Below are 26,062 nucleotides of genomic sequence, written 5' to 3'. Positions count from 1 at the left end.
CCTCAGACATTGATAGATCATGTCTTTTGTACTATAAACACCTGTACTGTTTAATTTGTTTCATTAGCTCACAAAAGTGTTTCACAGAAGAGAAATGGCAATTAAAAATCATCTCTTTCAATAGACAATGTATGTTTAAAGAAGGAAAGTGAAAATGAAAAGATCAAATGGATCTATTTGAAATTAGCCGATATGTGATTGTGAGATTCACACTGGTCATCAATAAATAAAGAGATTCTTGTTGCCTCTCATCCTAGATCAAGATATGGAGTAGCCCAAGTGAGAAGCTACTCAACTCTAAAATGCAAACCACAGGCTGCAATTCCAATAATCTGTCCTTAGGACTTTCAATTTAGTTCTCATTTCTTAAATCTCTGTATATTACCTCAGACACAGGATCAGAAAACATATGACACATGTCTCCTGATCATCCTAAACACACTCTCCCAAAACCCTCCAAGTTTGGTCAAAATCTGTCTAGCTGTTTCTGGACAGATTGTATGTTTCTGCAATAGAGTAACAGACAAATGGAAACTTAACTTTAGCTAAAAAATAACATAATTCCTTGCACTCACTCAACAGAGGTGATCAAAGAGACCAGGCCTCATCTTTATGGAGCTCTTCAATCTAGAGGGGACAAATGAAGTTAAATAATAACCTGACAAATAAATTATAAACTGTAATAAGTGCTAATAAGAGAAAGCATAGGGTACTTTGTTGGAATTACTAAAGGGACTTCATTTGGACTGGGAGGTTCAAAGAGATTAGGAAAAGACTTTAAAGAATGACATTTACAATCAAAAATATTTATGAATTAATAGTATGTTTTTTAAAAAGCAGAATATATAGCTGTGGATATGCTTTGATTATAGTTATATAAAAGGACATGCACAGAGACTAATCTGGAAGAGAAAATACAAAACAAAATGGTTGTGTTAGGGTGGCAAGGTTATGGACAAGGTTCACACTTCAAAATTTTTCTTTAATGTTGTTATATTATTTTTACAATAATTAAGACAAGCATAGACATAGAATCTGAAGGCTTAAAGGAGAACTTTTCGTTTACTCTTAAGCTTGATGGAAAATCTGTGGCTTAGATCTTCATTAAAATAGCAGCACGGAAGAACAGAGCAGGAGCCTTGGAGGCTGAGAGCTCTGTACTGCAGTATGGCCCACACACTAATGAGCTGTGTGGCACTGGACGAGTTACTTACCCTCCCTGGGAGACTGTCATCTTTGAGAGGGAGCTAATGAGATCCACCTCATAAAGCTGTTGACAGGATAAAATGAAAGAGCATATGTAAAGAACCAAGCCCAAAGCCCAGCACAGAATATGTGCTTAATAAATGTTGATAGACATTATGATCATTACTAGCATATAAATCCAAATGAAAAAGTGGGTTTTGAATCAAAAGTCTCCCAGGCCCAACAGATGACCAAACTAGAGAAATCAGATGGCTCTTCATCAATCACTGTTAAATGACTTCTCTTTGATAATAAGGAAATCAACCGGTGGCCACAGTCATTTTCTCTGAGACCCCCTACACTGTACTCTGAGTGAAGCCAAAAAGATGAGTCCAAGGAAAGTTTTCCTAAAGGAGAAATGAGCCACACAATTTTGGCAATTTACTAAAAACAATTTAGAACCCCTTTATTAAAAATGAAGCCTCCTGAAACGGTTTCCAGAAACTGAGATAGAATCCATATAAAAACACGGCAGATTCAAAACAAAATAGCCCTACAAAAATTATACAGCTGGAATTTGCTAAGAGATGATATCGCTAAGGCATGCTTTTAGTTTCCAGGATATCTGTGAAAATAAACTAAAAAGACAACAACTCCATTAGTCTATCATGCCTCTTCAAACACAGACTCTGCCATAAAACTAGTATGCTTCTAACATCAAATATTATGATAGTATATTTTCTTCAACTTAGAACATTAGGTTAAAAAATGCATTCATCCAAACACTCAATAAACCACTGCTTTAAATCATTTAGTTAATTGAGGAAGAAGTAAAAATGTTCTTGTTCATTTGCTTCTGACAGAACAGAAACCAGTATCAAAGGAGGAAGAAGGCTTTCACTCTTGCTTTGTTGAATACCTGGATTAGACTGACCACCCTTTAAGATAGTCTTTGTGTGCTTCCAAACCCAAACCAAGCCACACAGAGCAGCTGCTCATTGACCAACTGGTCTGCAGAATTCAATGAATGACAAAAGGTTACCTTAATTCAATAAGATAATCGGCACACATTTACCCACCACCCAGAGCCTAACCATCTGCAAAGCGGCAGAGCCAAATGCCTGTAAAACAACTGGCAGTGTGCAGACACTTTCTCGTGTCCCTCACGTCTATGACGTTTCTCTCATAGCAACAGCTACAAAGAAGCTGAACTTTCAGAAAAATTTCAAGATACCATGATCCAACAACTTGTTGGTAAGTTATTTTGAGTGCCACTGAGATTTCCAGGCCAGATGGGTAATATGTTTTATTCAACTGAGTCTTGTACTGGGATAACATAATGTGAGACAGACACGATCTGGATCCTTTCATTGTTCAAGACGCAAAGCGACCTACTGGCTTCCAAATAACAGCAGGAACAATGTAGCATGGAAGAAAAGAAAGAGAGAAAGAAAAACAAAACAAAACAAAAAACCAGCGAAACCCCAACTACAAGAGCAACTTCAGAGCAAGAGACTAGTAATGACTTAGACTGCAAAATTTGATATCTGCCTTAGGCCAGGATGTCATTCAGCTAAACAAGCACCTGTAGCAATCAAAACTACCAAATAATGATGATGATGATAATTCAACACAGAAGGTTTAAAGACAAAGATATAATGGGCACTATAAACAATTCGGTATACAAGTTTATTTTCTTTCTGACACACCAACTAAAATCAACGGATGTAGTATTTCCCAAAGTGTGGGATTCAAGATGCTTTCAGGTGAGATGCAAGATAATTTGAAGTGATCTAAATCACACAGAGTGAGGAAGCTGTTGTTCCCTTTTCAATTTTCTCTCATACCTCCTCATTAAGGAGAAAGTCTCAGTTGGTGCTAATATGCCTTTAACGCCTCTCTAATGTTTGCTAATCTTCCTTTCAGAGACCAAGGCCTGAGCTGAGAGCCTCGGCACATAACAGTATCCAAACACATTTTAATTTTTTTTTTAATTTTTTTTTTTGCGGTACGCAGGCCTCTCACTGTTGTGGCCTCTCCCGTTGCGGAGCACAGGCTCTGGACGCGCAGGCTCAGCGGCCATGGCTCACGGGCCGCTCTGCGGCATGTGGGATCTTCCCGGACCAGGGCATGAACCCGTGTCCCGTGTCGGCAGGTGGACTCTCAACCACTGCGCCACCAGGGAAGCCCCATATTTTAATTTTAAAAATTTTAATAATAATTTTACAACTATATACCTTCTGTTTATGAAGAGGAATACATATTTTCCACTTATGGTAATGATAAAGTTTCCTTTTCCAGTAGATTTATCAAATTAAAGAAAGTGAGGCAATTTAATTTTTTTTAAATTTTCATTTATTTATTTATTTATTTATGGCTGTGTTGGGTCTTCATTGCCACATGTGGGCTCTCTCTAGTTGCAGTGAGCAGGCTTCTCATTGCGGTGGCTTCTCTTGTTGTGGAGCACAGGCTCTAGGTGCATGGGCTTCAGTAGTTGCGGCACGCAGGCTCAGTAGGTGCGGTGTGCGGGCTCTAGTGCACAGGCTCAGTAGTTGTGGTGCATGGGCTTAGTTGCTCCATGGCATGTGGGATCTTCCTGAACCAGGGCTCGAACCCGTGTCCCCTGGACTGGCAGGCGGATTCTTAACCACTGCGCCACCAGCAATTTAATTTTTAATGAGCATTCTGATTATATTTATTTTTCCAAATTTACATTTTTTAAAAATTTCAAGCCTACAGAAAAGTTTAAGAGGTATGATGAATGTTTGTATGCCCTTCACCTAGACTCACCAGTTGTTAAGATTTTTGCCTCACAGCTTTATCTACACCTGTATCTATCTGAACTCACACATATATATTTATACACACATACTTTTGTTATGGTTGTTGATGAACCACTTGAAAGTAAGCTGCACCAGCATGACACTTCACCACAAAATAGTTCAGAAGGCATTTCCTAACTCATAAGGAGATAATCTTAGATGACCAAAATGCCATTATCACATAAAGAACATTAACATTAATGGCTTAATTTGCCCTAAGATCTGCTCCAAATTCAAATGTACCTAATTATCACCCAGTTCTAGTACAGAATTTATGCATGGCACTTGGTTGTTATGCCTCTTTAGTGGAGCAATATGAAAGAAAATATTAAGAACATAACTAATAAACAGTATATGAAAGTGGCAAAAACTGTGATGAAGGCACACGTGGATCCAAAAAACACTGAACTAACCAAAAACCTGAGAGAAGTACGGGAGAAGTAATCTAAATAATTAATAAAGAAAAAGTTAAACCTCTGCTATTAAACTAAACTTACATTTATAGCACACAAAGCTATAAGGAAAATATTTAAGACCTTCTCTTTTTTGATTAGGCCTTGAAAGAGGACACAGTAAGTCAAAAGATCACTGTCAGAACATAGAGGTATATGCCAAAACGTGCTTCATTAAAAATTCCAAAGCTAGGGGCTTCCCCGGTGGCGCAGTGGTTGAGAGTCCGCCTGCCAATGCAGGGGACACGGGTTCGTGCCCTGGTCCGGGAAGATCCCACATGTCGCGGAGAGGCTAGGCCCGTGAGCCATGGCCGCTGAGCCTGCGCGTCCAGAGCCTGTGCTCCGCAACGGGAGAGGCCACAACAGGGAGAGGCTCACGTACCGCAAAAAAAAAAAAATTATTATATTATAGTTTGCTACAACAAAGATTTGGATATATCATGCATTACAGTTTATCATACCGTAGCTTTTAAAACCAACATTGTGTTGTATCTCTCTTCCTCCTTCCCCTCTCCCTCAAGGGCACTCGTGCACACTCTCTCTCTTTCTCCTGCTCTCTCTCTCTCACCTACACACACAAACACACACACACACACAATCTAGCCCCCTAATATGAGCATAACAAAAGGATGGGCAACAGAAAATAAGCTTACTAATAAGAACAATTCTTTACTGGATAGACATTATTTCTAAAATGTTGTGGGTGAATTTATTAAGACTGAAATTTTTAAATATGCCAGGAAAATTTACTATTCAAAGGAATGTCACTTATTAAACAAATAATACACCATGAACACCTGGGATTCATACTCAGAAAGCAAGGATGGTTAAATATTAGGAAATCAGTTATTATAATTAATCATATTAAAGATCAAAGGAAAAAGATCATTATCTCCATAAATGCTGAAAAAAACATTTAATAAAATTAAAAATCTATACCTGATGAAATTTCTTTAACAACATGACAAATTCATAAGCCAGCAACATGTTTAATTGGGAGATACTGAAGTATTCCCCCAAAACATATCCACTATCACCAGTACTGTTTAACGTCATTAAGGAAGTACTAGAGCCAATAAAAAGAGACAACAGAAAAATTTAAGATATGTAATAAGATGTCAATAAAAAGAGACAATAGAAAAATTTAAGATATGTAAATTAGAAAGGAGGAAATACAATTAAAATTATTATTTGCCAGCACAGCATTGCTTGCCTGAAGAACCCAAGATAATAAGCTAAAAATTATTATAAATAAGAAAGAACTCAGTAAGGTGGCTAGGTACAAAACTAATATATAAAAATCAATAACTATCCTGTATTTTGAAAAGAACCAATTAGAAAGTGTAACAGAAGATTCCATTTACAAAGCAGCCCAAAAAGATCATATTGAGGAATTAATTTAACAGAAAGTTAAAATCCTTCAGTATATGCTACTCTATACTCATACTCTATATTCTACACACTTACATTCACATACAAAAGACTTTAAATGGATGATAATGGTCCTATTACAAAAATATTTATAAACAAAATGATGTATGTCTGGGATTTGCTTCAAAATAATTCAGTAGTGGCAGGGGGTGGGACAATGTGTAGGGATATAAATAAACAGGAGTGGTCATGAGGCAATTATTGTCATAGCTGGTAATGAGTGAGCATGGTTCTTGATTTTTCATATGCTTAAAATTTTACACAATAAAAAATTTTAAGTAATAGAGTAATAGAAAATGGAAGGATTAAAAAAATGGAAAGATACAACTGTTCTTTGGTATGACACAAAATTAGAAGGCCCTAAAAACTCTAATAAAATTACAACAAGATCTTTTGAATAAACAGCTGATTCTAAAGTCTGTATGGGAAAACAAGCAAGCACAATTAGCCATGAAGAGTCTGAAAAGGAATATAATGGAGCATTAGCCTACCAAGAAAAAGAGAGAAAGAAAGAAAAAAGGAGAAAGAAAGGGAGAATAACAAGTGATGATGAGAATGTGGAGAAACTGGAACCCTCATACACTGCTGGTAGGAATGTAAAATGGTGCAGCCACTGTTGAAAGCAACTAGGGAGTTCCTCAAAAAATTAAACATAGAATTTTCTGTGACCCAAAAATTCCACTCCTAGGTATATACCCAAAAGAACTGAAAACACAGATACAAACAAATACTTTTACACAAGTGTTCATGGCAGCATTGTTTATGCTGTATACAAGAGATATACTTCAGATTCAAAGACATAAATTAGTTGAAAATAAAAGAATGGAAAAGATACACCGTGCAAATAATAACCAAAGAAGGGTGAAGTGGCTATATTACTATCAGAAAAAAGATTTTAACATAAAAATTGTTACTGAAAGAAAAAAAGGACATTGTATAATGACGAAAAGGTCAATGTATCAAGAAAACATAGCAATTATAAATACATATACACCTAACAACAGAGCCTCAAAAGACATTAAGAAAAAGTGGCAATAATGAAAGAAGCAGACAATTCAACAATAACAGTTGAAGTCCTCAATATTATACTTTTAATAATAGAATAACCAAGCAGAAGATGAGCAAGGAAATAGAAGTATTGAACAGCACTACAAACCCAACTAGACCTAACAGACATCTACAGATGTCTTCATCCAACAGTAGCAGAATACACATTCTTCTGAATTGCACTCAGAACATTTTTCAGGACAGACCATATATTAGGCATAAAGCAAGCCTCAATAAATATAAAAGGACTGAAATCATATAAACTGCATTATCTGACCACAATGGAATGAAGTTAGAAATCAATAACAGAGGTAGATTTAGGAAATTCACAGCCCAGTATAAACCTTTGGGCAATACTGAATGACAGTGAGATAGCTGGAAAGATCAGATCTTAGGGTAGGGAACAGAGTCTGTGGGCAACAGCTCAAGGCATGTCCAACAGGAAACCCACTCACTTCCAACTGTGTCAGGTTTAATACAGCAAGGATCTCTGACAAATGCACTTTTAGGTCATTAAAACCAATAGCTGGACCTCCCTGAAGCCACAGTGGTTAAGAATCTGCCTGCCAATTCAGGGGACACAGGTTCGATCCCTGGTCCGGGAAGATCCCACATGCCACAGAGCAACTAAGCCCGTGGGCTGCAACTGCTGAGCCTATGTTCTAGAGCCCACGAGCCACAACTACTGAAGCCCCCGCACCCTACAGCCTGCGCGTCACAACTACTGAAGCCCACATGCTCTAGGGCCCGCGTGCCGCAACTTCTGAGCCCGCGTGCAGCAACTTCTGAGCCCGCGTGCAGCAAATACTGAAGCCGGCACACCTAGAGCCCGTGCTCTGCAACAAAAAGAAGCCACCGCCATGAGAAGCCCGTGCACCACAATGAAGAGTAGCCCCTGCTTGCCGCAACTAGAGAAAACCCGTGTGCAACAATGAACACCCAACACGGCCAAAAAAGAAAAAAAAACACCAACAGCTAATCAGCTAAAATAAACCCTTCCCTGAACCCTCAGTTTCACAAAATGGTCATAAGGAATTAGTGAAACACAGGCTGACATAATTAGGGCTAGCTAAGACTCTCTAGAGATCCACAGAATTTAGGGAGCAAATGATTTCAAGTGACATGTATTCCAGAAATCTTTGAAAATGGGAATACTGTACCATGAGGCCACTGCCTTTTGCCTCCTCCCTCCTCCCCTACATTCCAAAGCAAAACTGGAGACAGCTCCACAGGCTAAATGAGGTTAAGTGAAATAAAAGTTGCAAAGTTAATTTAATTAAAATTTTCAAAGGTAAAAGCGAAGCTGAGCATTAAGAGAGATCTAGCTTTCTGATAAAGTTATGTGATTTTTTTTAAGGCATCATAAATTAGTGGGGAAAGTAAGAATTTTATTATATGATCCTGGAACAATCAGGCAGCTATTAAAAACACAAGAGGTTCTTACACCATTAACCAAAATTAAAACTGCAGATGACTTTAAGGATCTAAGTATCACACCACTAAAGACAAACAAAAAATTAGAAGGAAATATCAGTAATGCTTCTCTGAGCTCAGGATGGTAGGATGGAGAAGAATTTTCTTAAAAAAAAAACAAACAAGAAAAAAAATCACAAAAATTGATAACAGTATACTTCATGGCACAACTAAGTAATATTTGTATACTGGTAAAAATATAAACACTGAATACAAATACTTAAACAAAAATGAAGACTTAATTACATTGAGATGAGAAGGGCAATGGGAAAGGGAAGGGTATATGTGTATAAGAGACCTTTATCCTTATGTTCCCTGGCAAGAAGTCAATAGAAAAATGTCTAAAATTGAAATTCAAGAAATAGCATTATAAGAATGCTGTTTAAAAACACAGAACTCTAACTTCCAGAAGAAATGACTAAATATGGTTGAAGGGTTGAAGATGGTTGCCTCCGGGGCATAGGAATGAAGGATGGGGAACTAACTGCAACACTACAGCTATTGAGCAATGACCATTAAACAAAAAACAAGTCATTTGTAATCAAAGAAATATAAAGCAAAGTAAAAGGGAGCCACTCTTCCCTCTACCACATTACCAAGATAAAAAGTACAGGTGAGGAAGCAAGTAGATGCCCAAGGCCTCTCATACTCTGCCCAAGAGTATAAACTGGTACTACCTTTTGGAACACTTTTTACAATACATTCCGAAAGTCTTAGAAAAAGAATTCATGTTTATGTCCCAGTGTACCTCCTCTAATAATCTATCCTATAAGAAACAATTGCCCACTTATACACAAAAATTTTTAGTAGCAGCATTATCCGTAATAACAAAAAAGTCAGGAACACCCTAAATGTTGAGTAACAAAGACATGAGAAATACTACCAGCCATTTAAAATCATACTTCAAGGGACTTCCCTGGTGGCGCAGTGGTTAAGAATCCACCTGCCAATGCAGGGGACACGGGTTCAAGCCCTGGTCTGGGAAGATCCCACATGCCACGGAGCAACTAAGCCTGTGCCCCACAACTACTGAGCCTGTGCTCTAGAGCCCATGAGCCACAACTACTGAGCCTGCGCTCTAGAGCCTGTGAGCCACAACCACTGAGCCCGCATGCCAAAACTACTGAAGCTCGCACACCTAGAGCCCGTGCTCCGCAACAAGAGAAGCCACCTCAATGAGAAGCCCGCGTACCACAACGAAGAGTAGCCCCTGCTCGCCGCAACTAGAGAAAGCCCGCACACAGCAATGAAGACCCAATGCAGCCAAAAATAAAAAATAAAGTAAAATAAAAGCACACGTCAAAGAATCAATAAGAATATGGGAAAAGGTTTACAACATGGTTTTTTTTTTGTTGCTGTTGCTGTTGTTGTTGTTTTTTGCGGTACGCAGGCCTCTCACTGTTGTGGCCTCTCCCGTTGCGGAGCACAGGCTCCGGACGCGCAGGCTCAGCAGCCATGGCTCACGGGCCCAGCCACTCTGCAACACGTGGGAATTTCCCGGACCGGGGCACGAACCCGTGTCCCCTGCACCGGCAGGCTGACTCTCAACCACTGCGCCACCAGGGAAGCCCTACAACATGTTTTAAATGTAGAAAGCAAGATACAAAATTATATAGCTAACATCTTTTTATTTAAATAGAACAAATGTACATGTAGGAGAAAAAAAGACTCGAAGAAAATACAAACTTTTAACAGTAGTTATCTTTAGAGTGAAATCTGCAGTCATAGTATATCACCTCTGAACTTTTCTGTATCCTTCGAAGTCTGTACAATAAGCAGGTGTTACTCTGAAAACATACTCTTTTCCTCATTATTTAAATAACAAGAAGTGGGGGAAAACAACAAAGGAACATTAGTTTTAGCCATTAGTGGCCTACGTGACTAGAGCCAGTCTCCAATAGGAGACGCAGCCTTCAGCAGAAGGGGACAAGGGTATCCATTTGCACTTCTCCTTCAAGTGCAGGAAGGCCAGGGAGGAAGTGCCGGGGCAACTACCCCTCCCACAGCGCTGGACTCTGCTCAGCTGTCCTTTCTAGCCCGGCCCAGGAAAGGCTTGCTGCCTCGCTATCTCAAGGCCCCATGGCTGTAGCCAACTACCCCTATGCAGTCTGTGCTTTTATTATCTCCATTTGTCAGCTGAGGAAACCAAGACAAAGACCTTACTTGCCCAGCGGAAAAGTCAGGATTTGAACCTAAGCATTCTGCCCCCCAGCGCCTATTCTTCCTAAGACTCCTTTCAAATGACCTCTAAGGTCTCTTTTAGCAACAACAAGGGCCCTGTCCAGTTAACGTATCTAGACTGTTTCCTCAACCACAAAAGTCCCTGTTTACTGCACACTGGCATCTCCCAGAGATATGAAAAAGTTCTAATGCCTGCCTCCCACCCCGACATTCTGTATTAACAGGCGTCGTATGGTCTGGGCATCAGAATTTTTAAAAGCTCTTCAGATGATTCAAATGTGCAGCAAAGTCTGGGAACCACTGGCCTAAGTCAAATGACCTGCTGAAGGAGGGGAGAGGGGAGAGCCTCCAGAAAAATACTCATAAATATATAAGCCCAACATTCTGTATACAATTTCAGGGTTTACAACCACTGAAAGGAGTCCTTGGATGTCAGCTTAAAACCCTTGAACTTGGTGACCCTGAAGATCACCTGCCCCTCTAAAATGTTATCCTACAGTTGAAGAATTATGATACAACAGTTTTACTACATTAATTCATAATAGAGACAAGAAATGAATGTGATGATTTTTGGTTTTCTGTTCTGAAGCACAAATCCTAAGTCAATTAGTCAATGGTTTCCTTTGGGATGAGTATTTGGGAGAAAAGAGGAAAGGAATTAGCAGTATAAGCTGACATCAGCACTATCACGTCAGCACTGTGTTTAACCAAATGTAAAGATTTCTAGATAAGTGGATGGCTACTGTGAGGAGTGAGGAGAAAGGGAGAGGAGAGGGTCCATTATCAAATCATCTTGGGAAACTGTGGGCTAAGCAAGCTAAATTCCAGAACTTCTCAGGGACATTAGAACTCAGAACGTTATTAGCATCCTTAACATCTTGAAGAGTACCATTTCCTTCTACCTCAGAGGTTGTTTGGGAAAAGCCACCTTAAATAAGGTCACACCATAAATTTTAAGTCTTTTCAGCGACTCCTATTACAAACACTAAAAAGGCACTTAGAGGTCCAGCATTATAAGAACCTAACGTGTAACTATTTTCAATACCTTTTCTTTAAAAGAAGTTTTTCTTCATGATGGAAAATAAGAGGTAGTGTAGCATAATGGTTAAGCATACAGACTATGGAGCCAAGACGCCTGGGCCTGAATCCTGGCTCCACTCCCCATACAACAGCCATGTGACTTTGGGCAAGTCCTTCAACCTCATGTACCTCAGTCCCCTCCCGTGTAAGAACGAAAAGAAGTACTACCTCACAGGCAAGTTGCTATGCTTAAAGCACTTTAAGTAGTGTCTAACTCACAGTAGGCAATATATAAAATGTTGGCTGTTGTTACTCATTCCTAAAGGAAATAAATTTTCAGTCACTGTGAAAATGAATGTCTTGGCATGTTTCAACTGGTAATTCTAACTACAATTTAAATATGGCTTGGGCTTCCCTGGTGGCGCAGTGATTGAGAGTCCGCCTGCCGATGCAGCGGACTGTGCACCAGGCTGAAACACCAGCTCTGACACTTCCTGTGTACTCTTGGGCAAGGCACCATCTCTGGCCTGTCTCTTCATCTGTAAAATTCCATCAGTAACAGTACTTATCTCTCAGGGTTCATGTAAAATTATTTTGTATATGTTAAATACTTAGAACTTTACCTGGTAAGCACTAAGTATTTAATACTAATATCTTCTTGCATATTTTCTGTATAGCCTTCAAATCTAATATGAACTGTTTATTATGCATACTTTACAAGGTATAAGTTTTTAACCATGTTCTTTTGCTCTTGTGTCTCACAGACAGAATTGAGAACTGAAATAGTCACAGACACAAATCGCACATTTCAGGAAAGTCAAGGCACTTACTGCAAGATACATGGTGATGTTTATTTCATTTTGCTCTGAAATTTTTAGAAACTGGAAAAATACATATAATTTGCCCCTGATCAAAACTGCCTGTAGGCTTTTGTTCCTACCCTAGCAAGACTTATTGCTAACCAATATACTATGTTAAATTGAAATCAAGATATTACACAATTTTCCAATGCAGAGATGATTTTATATAAGTTGGTATAAATGCTTTGTGAGGATGTAATTGTTGGCATCTTATTATATTTCAGTAGCTGGTGGAAAAATGAGATAAGTTGGAAGGGAGGTTTATAGTGTCAGAGCTCATCAGATGAGAAGATCATCTTTTTTTATCAGCTCTAGAAAGCACATTTACAGGCTGATAACTAAACAGTTATCCTTTACCAACTGGAACAGTCAGTATTACCAAGGTATTCCAACTAACTGCAGCTACTGCAGAAAATTCTACTAAAACACTGTGGAATGAAAGGAAATGAAGAATTGTTAAGGTTAACTGCCTTTGTGAATTTTGATGTGATTTTTCTTTCTAAGTTTTTACCAAGAACTAAAAGAATATAATATACATCCAACTGAATGATATTTTTCTTTTTTTCCCAACTTTATTGAAGTATAACTGACATATAACATTGTGACAATGATATTATTCTTTTTTAAATAAGTCACTTTCTTTTTCGGCCTGTTCAGAGTTCTCTGAGGATTCAAATTTAAATAACAGACACAAAATTCTTCAGATGTTACTTAGTCTTCAAAACGTCACCAAAGAGCCTCTCTTATTAAGTTGTTTTACATATCTTCATGCACTCTGTGGGCATTTAAATGAGAGATCCTTGTCTACAACTTTAAATGTACTTGTTAGAAAACGTTTTGGATATCCAAACTCCTATTGTTAAAAACTCTCAAGCTATTACTGCCAAATCCATTCTTCAGTTCTTTGACTCCAGAGTAAAGAAACACTAAGTGGAAATGGGAGGCAGCCCCTGTTTCTGCCCTCGTGGAAATGATTCAGGATGTACCACCAGACCTAGAACTCAGGCTGCCTGACTTCCAGCCTTCAGCTAGCATTATTCCCATAAATTGTGATTCATTCCTTTCCAAGCAGACTTAGACCATGTGATTACACTATAGCTCCAAAACCTTCAAAGATTTGCAACCTCTAGTGCAAAACCTGATTTAGGTGAGGACACTGAAACCACTGTGTGGCAAGCAGAATAATGCCACCCCCCACACCCAAATATCCACTCCCTAATGCCAAGAACCTGTCCACCTGTCACCTTACATGGCAAAATGACCTTTATAGCTGTGATTAAGTTAAAGACTTAGAGATGGGGAGATTATCCTGGATTATGTAAGTGGCCCCAATCTAACCACACGAATCCTTGAAAAGCTGCCCAGGTGGTTGGTCACAGAAAGAAGTAACTATGATAAAATGGTCAGAGATGGAATGTGCTGGCTTTGAAGGCAGAGGGAGGGGGCCATGAGCCAAGAAATGCAGACAGGCTGTAGAAGCTGGAAAAGGTGAAGAAACAGATTCTCCCCTAGAGCCTCCAGAAAGGAGCACAGTCCTACTGACACCTTGATCTCAACCCTAGGAGACCCATGTTGGGCTTCCAACCTACAGAACTGGAAGACAATAAATCTGCGGTGTTTTAAGCCACTAAGTTTGTGGTAATTTCTCACAGCAAGTAATAGAAAACTAATATACAAAGGGTGAAAGGTTATTCACACGGTCTCAGAGTATCACTGTACAAATTACTTATTCACTGCAAAACGAAAAAAGTGCCTTTATAAAGAGAGATCTGGCAGACACCACCTTAACCAACTAATCAAATAAGCACTGCCAGTAACAAGACAACCTGAAAGGATGTGACAAAAAAGGAAATACACAACATGACCCATGCAGTATTCTCGCCGAAAATATCTCCTCTGAACCTAATCGTGAGGACCTAATCAGACAAACACTAATTGTGGGACATCCTACAAAACAACTGGCTTAGACTCTTCAAAACTGCCACTGACAGAAGAAGTAAAAGAAGAGGAAAAACGGTTCCCTATTAAAGGAGACATGACAACTAAATGTGATGCAAGATTCTTAACTGGATCCTAGCTGAAAAACAAAAGTTATAAACGACATTTTGGGTCCATCTGAAGAAATACGGACTATCTATTAGATATAACACTCTTGTTTCACTGTTGAATTTCTTACATGAGATAAAAGTATTGTGGTTATACAGGAGAATGTTCCTTGACATATAATTACTATAATTTAATATCATAATGTTTGCTATCATTTTCAAACAGTTCAGCCAAAAAGTGTGAATATGTGTATGTATGTGTGTATACACAAACACACACACGGGAGAGAAAGAACAAATGTGGAAAAATGTTAAAAATCAGTGAATCTAGTGAAAGAAATATAGCACTTATTGCACTATTCTTTCAACTTTTCTGCAGTATTGCAATTTCGTAAATACAAAGTTAAGGGGGAATCGTCTTCCTGGCTCCCACCACTGCCTGCTTTTCCCAGTCTCCTCACGTCCTGCCAGTACTGTAGCTGGAACAGCTTATATTCTTCAAACTGCCCACACTCTTCCACTAGCAGATTCTGTGTTCTGCTGCTTCACTCACATCTCAAGGCTCAATAGCTGCAGTTGGGTTTCGATATAAGGTAGAAGCTTGTACATGATATTAAAATACCGGTTTGGGAAACTAGTTGATCAAATATCAAACAAGAATCATCATTTCATGTCCTTAATACTAGATTTTAGTTTGAGCACTCTTTGCTGCTCTCATTATTGTTTCTCTTACGCCATATAATCTTTACTCTCTGTTTTCTTGAACTTCATCATCGCATTTATGATCTGAGACGGTCACAAGCATGGCAGTCAACCATGGACAAAAATCAAAACTGGTGGCATCAGAAACTACTACAGACACATTCAAGCGCGGCCTCTGGCTCCCAGCCCACACCACTGTGAGTATCACAGGCAGCCCAGACCAAGGCTCACCTCCTTCCTGTAGGCCTCATTGCTCTCCATATGGCAGCTTCCCAACATCAAAGAAGATGGAAGAAATTATCTAAATTTACCAGGCTAGTCCCATTCCCTCCCTTGAACTGTGGAAGAGTCACTGATATCTCAATTACCTATTCTGCAATACCTTTTTCTGCATGCTGAGATTTTGGAATGCTAAAAAAAAAGGGGGTGGGGTGGGGTGGTACTGGACTAACAGATGGAGGATTAGGAACAAAAGACCTCCCTGACAGGAGAAACAAGAGCTAAAACGTTTGTATACCTACTATAATAGCACAGAGGAACAAAAATTTGAACTTGTAAATAAAATTAAGTTGCTCTTCTGAAATGCCTGTCTAGCTACAGACAGGAAAAGGCCCAGCATGGTTTCTATGTATGCTTATGCTGTTTCTAATAGAAAGGATACAATCAAGCCAAAACAAACATCTGTTAACCAGTTAAGTTTGTTAATGAAACAAAATTGCAGCTGGTTTTATCAAAGATCAAAAGTGAAGCAAATTAGAGAAAGGATGTATGAACAAAGCTGGTTTCTAAAAAATAATGGCTAAAGAATTCTAAACCCACTTGTCAAATTAACACAAATCCTTCCTGGATTTTGCTTAGACCACTGATTAGTATTTATTTTGTATCTTTGAAGAAACCAGCCTCACAGTTTAAATCTAATATCATTTACTCTAGAACTCTGCCTATATAGTTCACTTCGCAGCGCTTTCAATGTATTACATTTCACAAAACAAAGCAAAAAAAAAAAAAGTTACACTCTACCATTAATATTCTGCTAATTAAAAGGTTCGCTTATAAAAGGAAGAACAACAGTATACAGTTTGCAACTCCTAGAAACTTCTCTGGGAAAGCAGTCCAGTCCTAAGCATAAGCATGATAACAGTGATTGGCATTTCACAATGAGCCCTGCCAGGCCTCCTTCTCTTACTTCTATAAACTCCCCATCACCACCTGAAGACAGTGAGGTAAGAGCACCCACACACAAACAAAACACACTTTCCTCATGGCGCTGCTAAATGAAAATGTCAAAAATTACATGGCTGACTCATTTGCAAACTTTAATTTAGTGAGCTAATTGATGTTTATGTACTCAGAAACATTAATAGACTGGAGAGATCAAAGTACCTGAGAAGATGCAGATTCACATGCGAAATGCTGGTTTAACTGGAGAAGAACAGTTCAATCAAATCTACTGTAGTTTAATGTATAGGCCAAGAAAACTAAGTTTATAAACAAAACAAAAAGTCATGAATTTTCCAATCAAAATTTGCTATTGCAGTGATAAAACAATCACATTTTCTCGTGTATTCTTTTTACATTACAAAGATAAAATATATAAAAAGAATATAGACCTTCGTTCTGAGAAACATTATAAAAATCTTCGCCATCCAAGATATGGTCAGAATAAATCAGCAAACAACACTTAACTGTTAAATAACTTCAAAGCTACAAAATATAGATTTTTCTTAGCACTCAAAGTATAACAAATACAGCTGTTATAATCCAAACAGGTATAGGGAACACAACAGTAAATTCCTGAAAGCTGCTGAAAATATCCAAAATTAGTCAAGAAATTACACCCTTAGCATCCTTAATGCTTGGAAGAAAATACCATTAGGAAATCAAAAAATAGACTGCTCTATATATCATTCACGTCAAGGTCAGGAAAAGGCAGCTATAATGTCAAACATATCTAAGATCCAAAGAGTTAAAAAGAATACTTAACACTCATTTTAAGAGTCCAAAATCCTCTGACATAATGTTTCTATTTTTCCTGAAACCTATTTCATTAGAAGTCTAGACAAGTCCCATCTCGATAAAAGCTCAAAAGTGGAACATGCTGTCACTCCTGAGTGCGAGAGAAAGACGCATCCTTCCCTTGACCTGACTAACTAGTCTTAGACAATCTGAGGGCTCTCTCAACAACACCCCAGCAACTGGTACTATCTGCTCACAAAAGCAGTCCTAGTGCTATTTTGAAGAACTTCTGAAGCTTACCCATAGGAACAACATAACACAATCCTTTTCCTTCCCTGACCCTGGAACAGCACTATGGATTCACCTAGCCATTCACATTATATAATAGGTTTCTGTCTGACTTCAGTCATTCTAAAACCTACTTTCATTCATACTGATCCCAAAATTCAGGTTACAGAATATGGAAGAGTGTATTCTGCCGTATTTAGGCCTTTATCCAACTTTCAGTTGAATGCACACAACTAAGCACTCTTTGAGAAATGCGACATCTGCAATACAAAGGACACCAATTCAAAGGAGAACTGAGAAGGACAACAGAGAGGAGGTCATTTGGACTCTATAATTAGCAGATAAAAAATACACACATTTCTGTCAAAAAGATCCAGAGTTGTCTGAGACCATGAACAGTTCTCCTAGGGCTGAGAAACTTCTGGAAGCCTGCCACATCATAGAACAATATGGACTAGGGAATGGTCCTTCACAAAGTACAGGAGATTGGAAAAGTTCCAGGGGGGGATGAGGAGGGTCTCTCTAGGGTAGGGAGAAAACTGAAGAAAATGGTCCTTCACAAAGTACAGGAGATTGGAAAAGTTCCAGGGGGGGATGAGGAGGGTCTCTCTAGGGTAGGGAGAAAACTGAAGAAAAGAAAATCTAAAAATAAAGTTCTTTTTTTAAAAAATTTATCTACTTTTTATTTTATTTATTTTTGGCTGTGTTGGGTCTTTGTTGCTGCATGTGGGCTTTTCTAGTTGTGGTGAGCAGGGGCTACTCTTCCTTGCGGTACGCAGGTTTCTCATTGCGGTGGCTTCTCTTATTGTGGAGCATGGGCTCTAGGTGCGCGGCCTTCGGTAGTTGTGGCTCGTGGGCTCTAGAGCACAGGCTCAGTAGTTGTGGCGCAGGGGCTTGGTTGCTCCGCGGCATGTGGGATTTCCCGGACCAGGTCTTGAACCCATGTCCCCTGCATTGGCAGGTGGATTCTTAACCACTGCGCCACCAGGGAAGTCCGTAAAAATAAAGTTCTTTAAATTACACCATTTACACAACACGAGAAACTGATGTAGGATGTACATTAATCTTCTATTTATGGAAATATTTCATACTAATTACCCCACCAAAAACCCTAATAAAATATCTCCCTAAAAGGAAGTGGGGGACAAATAGAATAAACAACTGAACAGGCCAAGACCATAAAAAGTGATTTTTAATATAGTTCTGTCTCTCAGCCCCATTTCTGATCATCTGTGCTCCTTCTGAAACTCATTTTTATTTTTTTCTTATTGACAGTATCATTGTGGTAATTACGTTAGAAGGTTTTTCATAAGATTGTAATACAATTATTTCATTTCTTCAAGAAAAAAACATCAAAAGCCCTACCTGGTATTAGAAGTGTCTCTCTTTCCAACTATAGCTGCCTAGAATGAGAGTTCCCATACTATGCACGGCACTAGAAACATACCAAGATTTGACACTTAATAAATTTTAGGAAGATATTCCCAATGAAGTGAAATACCAAGGAATGTTTAAAATTGAACCAAACTGATTTTATAAAAATGCTAAAGCCCAAATGTTCAAATGGAATCTTAATGCTACAAAATGTATAGTAATAACTGAAGTCTGTCTTAGAATATCTGACTTTCCAAAGTCCTCATAATCTGACCTAATTGAGCTTTACCATTTTTAATGAGAAACACTAATACTATCCTTTAGGAGTTCCCTCACCAAGTCAAAGATAAAGTTTTATCTTCAGTGGTTTAATTCATTTCCATATCACCTCACCAAAGAGAGCTTTCTTAAATAAATACAAAGAAGTTACGCTAAGGAGCCAGTATGGTAATATCCAGTTTGAATTCTAGACTATCAGAAGATGTGCAATTACATTTCAGAAAGGAAGGAGCTCTTCTATTTTAACTTGCATTGTATTCCTCCTAGCAGTCATGCATAGGAATGATGATGATGTTACATTTAATTAGACACAGATTTACTACTTTCCCTACTGCTTTCCCATACTGCTAATATTATAAATAGTGCCTGCTTTAAAAACTGTACTAAGTTCATTGCAACTACCAAATTTAAAATGCCAGAAATCTATTTGTTGGGGGACAACTGCTTCTAAGCATTTGAGGAAATGGAAGAGATACTTTCACTGTTAATGAAAAGCCACCCCTGGTGACCAAGTATACAGCCCACTGGTAAAGAGGTCTGGAGTCAGACTGTTTCATTAGAATCTTGGCTTCACCACGCACCAGCTCTGAAAGTGACCTTGGACAAACTGCTTAGGCTTTGAGCCTCAGTTTTTCATCTGTAAAATAAGGATAATACTCTATGGCCCTCACAGTTATTGTGATAAGGAGACAGTAAATGTAAGGCACCCGGAATAGTGCCAGCATTTTAACACTTAAGAAATGTTATTATTTTTACCATTTTTATTTTCTTTTTTACAATTAAACTATTCAACAAAGGTAACCAGAATAACAGCTTCTTGAAAGCCATTAGTTGGCTAATTGTGATTGAATGACTTCATCTCTGTACAGTGGCCATTTATACCATAAATGTCCTCCCACAATGTGAATTTTACAGACCTCTAGCACATCAAGAACAATGATAATCTGCCTTTCAAAGATACGAGAACAAGTCCTATATACATGAAGCTATAGTACAACTAATTGACATATAGATCCAAGTTCAACAGCTGAAGCAATAATAATCAAAAGCCAGCAACCAGCATACATATATGGTTTTAGTATAAGAAACTCAAAATATTTTCTACAGTACAAAAATGTTCACATTGGTCTTTGACACTTTAGATTCCTTTGAAAATCTGATAAAAACTACAGACCCTGAACCTAGGAAAACGTGTGGATACAAACGACTGTTCTATTTCAGGGGATTTGTTAGCCCACCTACCCCAAACTCATTCATGGACCCAGGTTAAGAATTTCTATTACATTGACCTAGAAAGTTTACAGGGTATTAAACTATTTATCCCTTGTAATCTCAAAGGGCAATATATTCTGATGTACTTTTTATTACATTTTTCAAGGGAAAAGGCTATTGTAATATACAATAGAAACAGTACAATACATTCTGGCCAAATCGGCAATCTGATTTTCATTTATGTTTATTTGTCCTTTTTTAAAAATTAGATTATGATTACTCAACACAACTAATCCCCAAATTTCATCAAATAAAAATTCTAGGACATATTTTCTCAGCTTTCCTTGTTATATGATGATGCTAACTGGACAATGTAAAGATCAGCACCATAAAAAGAGCAGGAACAACTGCATGATAAGCAATAAATCACTCTGTTCTCAATTCTAGACACTTTCAGACATGAGTCTTCCTTCAGACTAAAAATACTTCTGTATAGATGCTGTATGAAAAAAATATAAGGATGTCAAGAAATGACGGGCAAGGTTAAAGAGAAGGATAAGAAAGGGACTGTGGAAAATCTGTAGTATTTCCTCTATCACAAGTTGATACTCCCCTGGACCACAAAATTATTAAAACATGCTATTAAATTGCCTAAAGCTGCCTGAATTAGTCCATGCACCTGATAATTATAAAAGCTTAATATACCTTAGAGTAATTTATATATATTTAAAACAGATATCCAAAGCCATCAAGAAATGGCTCTATATTCCCTTAAGGAATTTCCTGATGGCATAAGCTTTTATAAAAATATTTAGGGCTTCCCTGGTGGCGCAGTGGTTAAGAATCCACCTGCCAATGCAGGGGACACGGGTTCAAGCCCTGGTCCGGGAAGATCCCACATGCCGCGGAGCAACTAAGCCCGTGCGCCACAACTACTGAAGCCCACGTGCCTGGAGCCCATGCTCCAACACAAGAGAAGCCACCTCAAGGAGAAGCCTGCGCACCACAACGAAGGGTAGCCCCCACTCGCTGCAACTAGAGAAAGCCTGTGCGCAGCAACAAAGACCTAACACAGCCAAAAACAAACAAATAAATTTAAAAATATATAATGAGGGACTTCCTTGGTGGCACAGTGGTTAAGGATCCACGTGCCAATGCAGGGGACACGGGTTCGAGCCCTAGTCCGGGAAGATCTCACATGCCGTGGAGCAACTAAGCCCGTGCACCACAACTACTGAGTCTGTGCACTAGAGCCTGCGAGCCACAGCTACTGAGCCCACAAGCCACAACTACTGAAGCCCACGTGCCTAGAGCCCATGCTCTGCAACAAGAGAAGCCACTGCAATGAGAAGCCTGCGCACAGCAAAGAAGAGCAGCCCCTGCTTGCTGCAACTAGAGAAAGCCCACGTGCAGAAAGATCCAATGCAGCCAAAAGTAAATAAATAAACAAAACATACATATAAAACAAAAATAAACAAATGGGACCTAATGAAACTTAAAAGCTTTTGCACAGCAAAGGAAACCATAAACAAGACGAAAAGACAACCCTCAGAATGGGAGAAAATATTTGCTAACGAAGCAACTGACAAAGGATTAATCTCCAAAATATACAAGCAGCTTATGCAGCTCAATATCAAAAAACAAACAACCCAATCCAAAAATGTGCAGAAGACCTAAACAGACATTACTCCAAAGAAGATATACAGATTGCCAACAAACACACAAAAGTATGCTCAACATCACTAATCATTAGAGAAATGCAAATTAAAACTACAATGAGGTATCACCTCACACCGGTCACAATGGCCATCATCAAAAAATCTACAAACAATAAATGCTGGAGAGGGTGTGGAGAAAAGGGAACCCTCTTGCACTGTTGGTGGGAATGTAAATTGATACGGCCACTATGGAGAACAGTATGGAGGTTCCTTAAAAAACTAAAAATAGAACTACCATATGACCCAGTAATCCCACTACTGGGTATATACCCTGAGAAAACCATAATTCAAAAAGAGCCATGGACCACAATGTTCATTACAGTTCTATTTACAATAGCCAGGACATGGAAGCAACCTAAGTGTTCACTGACAGGTGAATGGATAAAGAAGATGTGGCACATATAATGGAATATTACTCAGCCATAAAGAGAAACGAAATTGAATTATTTGTAGTGAGGTGGATGGACCTAGAGTCTGTCATACAGAGTGAAGTAAGTCAGAAAGAGAAAAACAAATACTGTATGCTAACACAAATATATGGAATGTAAAAAAAAAAAAAGGTTCTGAAGAACCTAGGGGCAGGACAAGAATAAAGACGTAGACGTAGAGAATGGACTTGAGGACATGGGGAAGGGGAAGGGTAAGCTGGGATGAAGTGAGAGAGTGGCATGGACATATATACACTACCAAATGTAAAATCGACAGCTAGTGGGAAGCAGCCACATAGCACAGGGAGATCAGCTTGATGCTTTGTGACCACCTAGAGGGGTAGGATAGGGAGGGTGGGAGGGAGATGCAAGAGGGAGGAGATATGGGGATATACGTATATGTATAGCTGATTCACCTTGTTATAAAGCAGAAACTAACACACCATTGTAAAGCAATTATACTCCAATAAAGATGTTAAAAAAATACATTTTAAAAAAAAAGAAAAAGAAAGAAATTCTAGGGTTTCGATTGGTCTGTGGAAAGGCAAATCACGTGGTCCCACCCAGTTTGTAGAACTGGGCCTCTATCAGCTTAAGGCAAGAAGGGAAGCAGGGTCTATCTTATGCGCAACAGTATCCAAAGAGGAAAAACAAGTCATCAGGAGCACAGCTTTTCCTAACACTGTTTCCATCACTTCTGAAAATGCAGTTAGCACATACAACCATCACCCTTTCTATCAACAATGGCTAATGGCTTACAAGGTGTAAAGTTAACTGCTATCAATGCATCCACTCACCCAAAGGACAGACAACAAGCCCCCAAACTGGAGGGCCGAAACCTTTATAAACAATTTGCTACTGCTCTGTTTTGGTTTTAGTTTGGGCAGTAATTTCAATAGCTTTGAAATAAAACAAAGGAAAATCCTACTTAACCAAAGACTTTAAATTGTAGCAGTAACTTAAGGAGAAATCTGCCATATACGTATAACTATTATGGAAATGACAGAAGGCCCAGAGAAACCAAAGATTATAAGATACAGTATGAGACAAAATAAACATTTATTTTCACCTGCTGAGAAGTGAACAATAACAAATGACTTTAAATTGAAACAGGCAGGATTTAGGTCACATATTAAAACAGTTCCAGTAATGCACAGACTATCAGTATTAAAATAATTAGTCTATAGATTCTTCTTCTCTGAAATAACAATAAAGGGAAAAATATATCAATTATACCTCACAAAGCTAAAAAAATAAATAATAATTTTAAAAGAGAAAAACATATAATGGCCTTTCTTGGATTTTTGAAATATATATGATCCTGCCTTGAGGAAGGAAGATTAAAGTTATCTATCCTGGTCCCTTCAAGCACCCACGGATTAGCAATCATAGTTTAAAAAACAAACCACATAATCATCACATTAAATTCTTAGTCAACCAGCGAGGAAGCCCTTAATACGTTGTAAAACAATAGAGAACAATTTATACTGTAAAACAATATATACCTCTTAAAATATATAAGCCTGCTCTGAGGCAAAACATTTTATTTTATCACACTTAACTCAGAACTTATGTCTGTATAAAACTTAACTGAAACTCTACAAGTCAAATGGGCAATATTTACAGTGTATTGACATTCTCTCTGCACTTACCTGGTCTTTCTCATGGGGTAGAAGGCTGACAGGTGGGAGCGACGATGGGAAAGCACTGGGGTATTTCAGAGCCCCTTTGCCATCTAAGCCTCCATAGTTGACCCTGTATTGCGGTCCGTCTTTCAGTAGCCTCCCATTGTTCACTGCACGTTTGGCCCCCAGTCGCAGCCGCTGCTGAAAGGCTGGGTTGGTGGTGGTGCTTGTGAGATCACTTTGACTTCTGAGATACTTCTCTATGTTCTTCAGGGAGGAGCCATTGGGCTCCTCAAGTCCTTCAATTGCTCTCCTCAGAAGTTTATTCCAATCCACATTGCGGAGATCATTACATGATCCTCTAGACCCCTTGGCTGACTTAGGAAAAGTGCCTGGTTTAACTGATGAAAAGCGCCCAGGGTTGTCTGGGTCCTTATAGGAGGCAAGGCCTTTGTTGGTGACTTTGAGAACTGAGCCATCCTGAACACTGAGTTCCAGCTGTTCAGAGACTGTCTTCTTATCCAACCCATGGGAAGTGCTGACTGCATGGCAGATTCTCTCTTCAGAGGGCCTTTGCTTTTGCTTTTTTATTTTCTGTATAGCTTCAAGAATCCACTCTGTATAAAGTGGGTTTGCAAGTTTTACCATGGTTGACAAATGACTTCTTCAGTACAAAAGTTACCCATAGAGGTTCTCCTTGTATTTAACAGAACTTGCACATTTGAAAGTCATTTACAATTCAACAAACGGCCAGAGTATTCCAGACCATATTAAGCAACATCTTACAAACATCCATCCTTTAGAGATTAAAAAGAGGACAAACAGGCAATGTTGATAGTTGTCTTATTTGACCAACAGGAAAAACTGCATTCGGGTGAAGAACATCTTTAAACAGGAAATCAAGACCTTAAAGGATTAAAAAGGGGGGAAAGGCTCTTAATAATGAAACGTCTAAAAATAAATTAAAAGACTCTTTAGTATTACCTTTTCAGAGGCAAAATGACCACAGAAGTAATGACAGGCAGGTATTATGTAACAAAGCCAGAGCGACTATATTTGCCAACCAGAAACTGGGTCACAGCCTGAGAAGGAATTTCTTTTAGGATTTTACACGTTATTTATATGAGTTATTCATGGGGCATTTAAGAGACCACATCTAAGCTATATATTTAATGGATAACCTTTATTGAAATTAATAAAATTACATGACAGTGGTTCAAGATATATGTCTACTATAAACATAAAATCAACATCAAAGAATAAGTCTATGATGCAAAAAATTTGATGGAAGTATGTTAAACTTACTGCAAAAAATCTGAAACTTAAAAAAAAAGACGGAGAGATTTTGTAGTGTTTTGTTTTTATATTGATTCTATGCCTTTTGTATTAAATTATTTCTAAATATTTTAGACTTTTGTCACTATTGTAAGTGGAATATGCTACTAATATCCATTTCGTTCTGGTTATTGTTAACATAGAAAAGCTATTTCTTTAATGTTTGATTTGTATTTAGCCATCTTACCAAAATAGCTCATTAATTCTAGTATTGTTTTTCTATACTTTCTTGGTTTTTCTAAGTATACAATTATATTGTTACTTCTCTTCCAATAATTATATTGATTGCTTTATGTTGTTGTCTTCCTCCCCTTGCTAAACCTCAAAAAAATGTCAACTATAATAGTAATTGTAGGCATTTCTGTCTTGTTCCTAAACTTAATGTAAAAAATGTAGAGTCACCATTTAGAATGATGTTTTTTCTTGTCTTACTCATCAGTACATTCAGCACACTGTTGAAGTGCAGTAGTGATCATGATTATTTTCATCCTTTACTGATTATAAAGGAAATAGTGCTAACATTTCACCATTTAAAATGATGCTTGCTGAAAATTTTTGATGGATACTTTTGACCAAATTAAAGAAATTAATAAATTCATTTAATCATTTTAAAAAAAAAAGAGGGAATT

The 26,062-nt window shown here is 38.2% G+C and overlaps 1 protein-coding gene across 4 annotated transcripts in view; it reads right to left on the bottom strand.

Moving 5' to 3' along the window:
• The window catches only part of KAT6B (lysine acetyltransferase 6B), a 226,720-nt gene that overhangs the window by 140,262 nt on the left and 60,396 nt on the right, over positions 1 to 26,062 (bottom strand). For all 4 annotated transcript variants that reach the window (XM_082673136.1, XM_082673134.1, XM_082673137.1 and 1 more), the window contains one exon: positions 24,126 to 25,004. In XM_082673136.1, the coding sequence (XP_082529262.1) occupies positions 24,126 to 24,746 (621 nt within the window). In that variant the 5' untranslated portion in view covers positions 24,747 to 25,004. The remainder of the gene's footprint in view (positions 1 to 24,125; positions 25,005 to 26,062) is intronic.

Source organism: Grampus griseus, assembly GCF_964374135.1.
Source record: "Grampus griseus genome assembly, chromosome: 16".
Taxonomy (NCBI): domain Eukaryota; kingdom Metazoa; phylum Chordata; class Mammalia; order Artiodactyla; family Delphinidae; genus Grampus; species Grampus griseus.
Note: the sequence above shows the minus strand (reverse complement) of the source record. Positions and strands in the feature narration are given on the sequence as shown.